The following is a 2,224-nucleotide window of genomic DNA, read 5'->3' on the forward strand; positions in this document are numbered from 1 at the left end:
TCAGAATACCTTGTCCATCAACCTCTGATAGGTTGCCCCAGCGTTCTTCAACCCGAACGGCATTACCTTGTAACAAAAATTGGCGCTTTCGGTGATGAACGCCGTTTTTTCCTCGTCGGCCGGGTGCATTTTTATTTGGTTATAACCTGAATATGCATCCAAGAAGCTGAAGATTGCGTGCCCTGACGCATCGTCTACAAGCCGATCAATACAAGGGAGCGGGTATGCATCCTTCGGGCAGGCTTTATTGAGGTCGGTGTAGTCGGTACACATTCTCCATTTGCCATTTGACTTCTTGACCAGAACTACATTTGCCAGCCACGTGGTGTAGGTAACTTCTCGGATGAACTTTGCTTGCAATAGTTTTTGCACCTCAACATTTGCAGCCCTTCGTTTGTCGTCTCCCATTTTCCTTTTCTTTTGGGCTATCGGTCGGGCGTCTCGGCACACTACTAATCGGTGACACAAGAAACCAGGGTCTATCCCAGGCATGTCTGACGCCGTCCAAGCAAACAAGTCTTTGTTGTCTCGGACAGTTTGCTTGACTCGGTTTGAATCAGTTTCGCTCAACTGGGATCCTATTTGGGCGATTTGTTCGGGTGATCGGCCGAGCTGGAAAGGGACGAGGTCTTCGGCGGCCTCAATTCGTTCCACTTCCCCTAAACGAGGATCGAGGTCGATGCTCTCGGCTGTCTCCTGTCTAACCACGTTTACCCCTCTTGCTGTCGCGGGTGGCTCGGCCAGAGGCTGCACCTTCAGACTAGAGAGGTAACACTCCCTTGCAGTTTTTTGGTCGGCATGCACGGTGATCACCTCCTGCTTATCCCTCGATGGAAATTTCATGCACAGGTGGGGGGTCGAAACAATGGCCCCCAACGTGTTGATCGAGGGTCGGCCCAATAGAACGTTGTACGACGTGTTGGCGTGTACCACGATGTATCGGATCTTGATCTCTCGGGAAGTCTTTTGGTCGAACCCGAAACGGGTGTACAGGTCGATGCACCCTCTCGTCATCACTCTTTCGCCAGAAAAACCGACCAGGGGTTCGTGATATGGCTCTAAGCTCTCCTCGGGAATCCCTAGCTGCACAAAAGTATTCCAGTACAAGATGTCAGCGGAGCTCCCTTGGTCGACCAGGGTTTTCTTCACGATGCAGTTGTGCATCTCGACTGAAATCACCATAGGGTCGTCTTGGATGGGGTCGACACCACGAAAGTCTCGGTCCGAGAATGTGATTGTCGGCATCCTCGGTGCTTTCTGTTGGTTCACGGTATTTACATTTCGGACTGCCCGGAGGTGCTGCTTTCTAGCCGAAGAGGTGGAGCCTCCTCCGGCGAAACCCCCGGCGATCGTGTTTATTATCTTTCTCGGCCGAGTGTTGTCTTCTCTTGAATTTCGTGAGTGGTCTTTCCTTTCGGCCGAACGGGACCTGTGACGTCGGTCTCTTGGTGGTGACGTTCGCCGACTGTATTCGTCTCTCCCTCTTGGCCGGTGGTCTTGCGGTGAGACAAAGTTCTTCAGGTGACCTTGCTTGATAAGGTCCTCAAGCTTGTCCTTTAGCGCCGAGCATTCTTCCGTCGAGTGCCCCCGGTTTCGGTGGAATCGGCACGCTTTCGCCTTGTCCGCTCTTGGGGGCGTGTTCGCTCTTTTTGGTATTACCAAGATTTCCGACGAGAGGGCTTGCTCCAATACCTTAGCCCTGCTAGCGTTGAGGGGAGTGTATGTTGTGTATCGTGGTCCTCTCGGGGGGGCGGGAATTTGAGGGGTCGGCATTGATCTTTTTTGTTGGTTCCCGGCTAGATTCCTTCTGGTTGTAATTCTCCTCGGCTCTAGCTTGATTTCTTGTTTCGGCCAACTCCTCCATTTGCATGTATTTTTCAGCTCGGCGTCGGAGATCATTCATGTCCACAGGTGGCTTTTTGCATAAGCTATTGACGAACGGTCCCGGCCTGAGGGCAGTGCTCAACCGGTCCAGCGCCACGGCTGGGTTGAGATCACCGATCTCCATGGCAATCCTGTTGAACCGGTCCATGAAACATCTCAGACTCTCCTTCTTCTCCTGACGCACTCCTGCTAAAGCCAACGAGGTCGTCCTGTACGGCTTGCTCGTCGCGAATTGCAAAGTGAACTGGGATGACAACTTGCCAAACGAGTCGATGGAAGAATTCGGCAACCTGGTGAACCAGTTTAGAGCTCTTCCTTTCAGTGAGGTGGGAAATATTCG

General features: G+C 52.3%; 1 protein-coding gene across 1 annotated transcript; it reads right to left on the bottom strand.

Moving 5' to 3' along the window:
• On the bottom strand, positions 1 to 1,245 carry LOC145958747 (uncharacterized). Its single transcript, XM_083076277.1, has one exon. The coding sequence runs from the start codon at positions 1,243 to 1,245 to the stop codon at positions 1 to 3; it is 1,245 nt and encodes a 414-aa protein (XP_082932403.1).
• Between the last annotated feature and the right edge of the window lie 979 nt (positions 1,246 to 2,224).

Source organism: Cajanus cajan, chromosome 6, assembly GCF_000230855.2.
Source record: "Cajanus cajan strain Asha chromosome 6, NIPB_CcT2T_4, whole genome shotgun sequence".
Classification (NCBI taxonomy): domain Eukaryota; kingdom Viridiplantae; phylum Streptophyta; class Magnoliopsida; order Fabales; family Fabaceae; genus Cajanus; species Cajanus cajan.

Coding starts and splice junctions, on each gene's coding strand:
- LOC145958747 (XM_083076277.1), bottom strand. CDS start 1,245: ATGCCGACAATCACATTCTCGGACCGAGACTTTCGTGGTGTCGACCCC.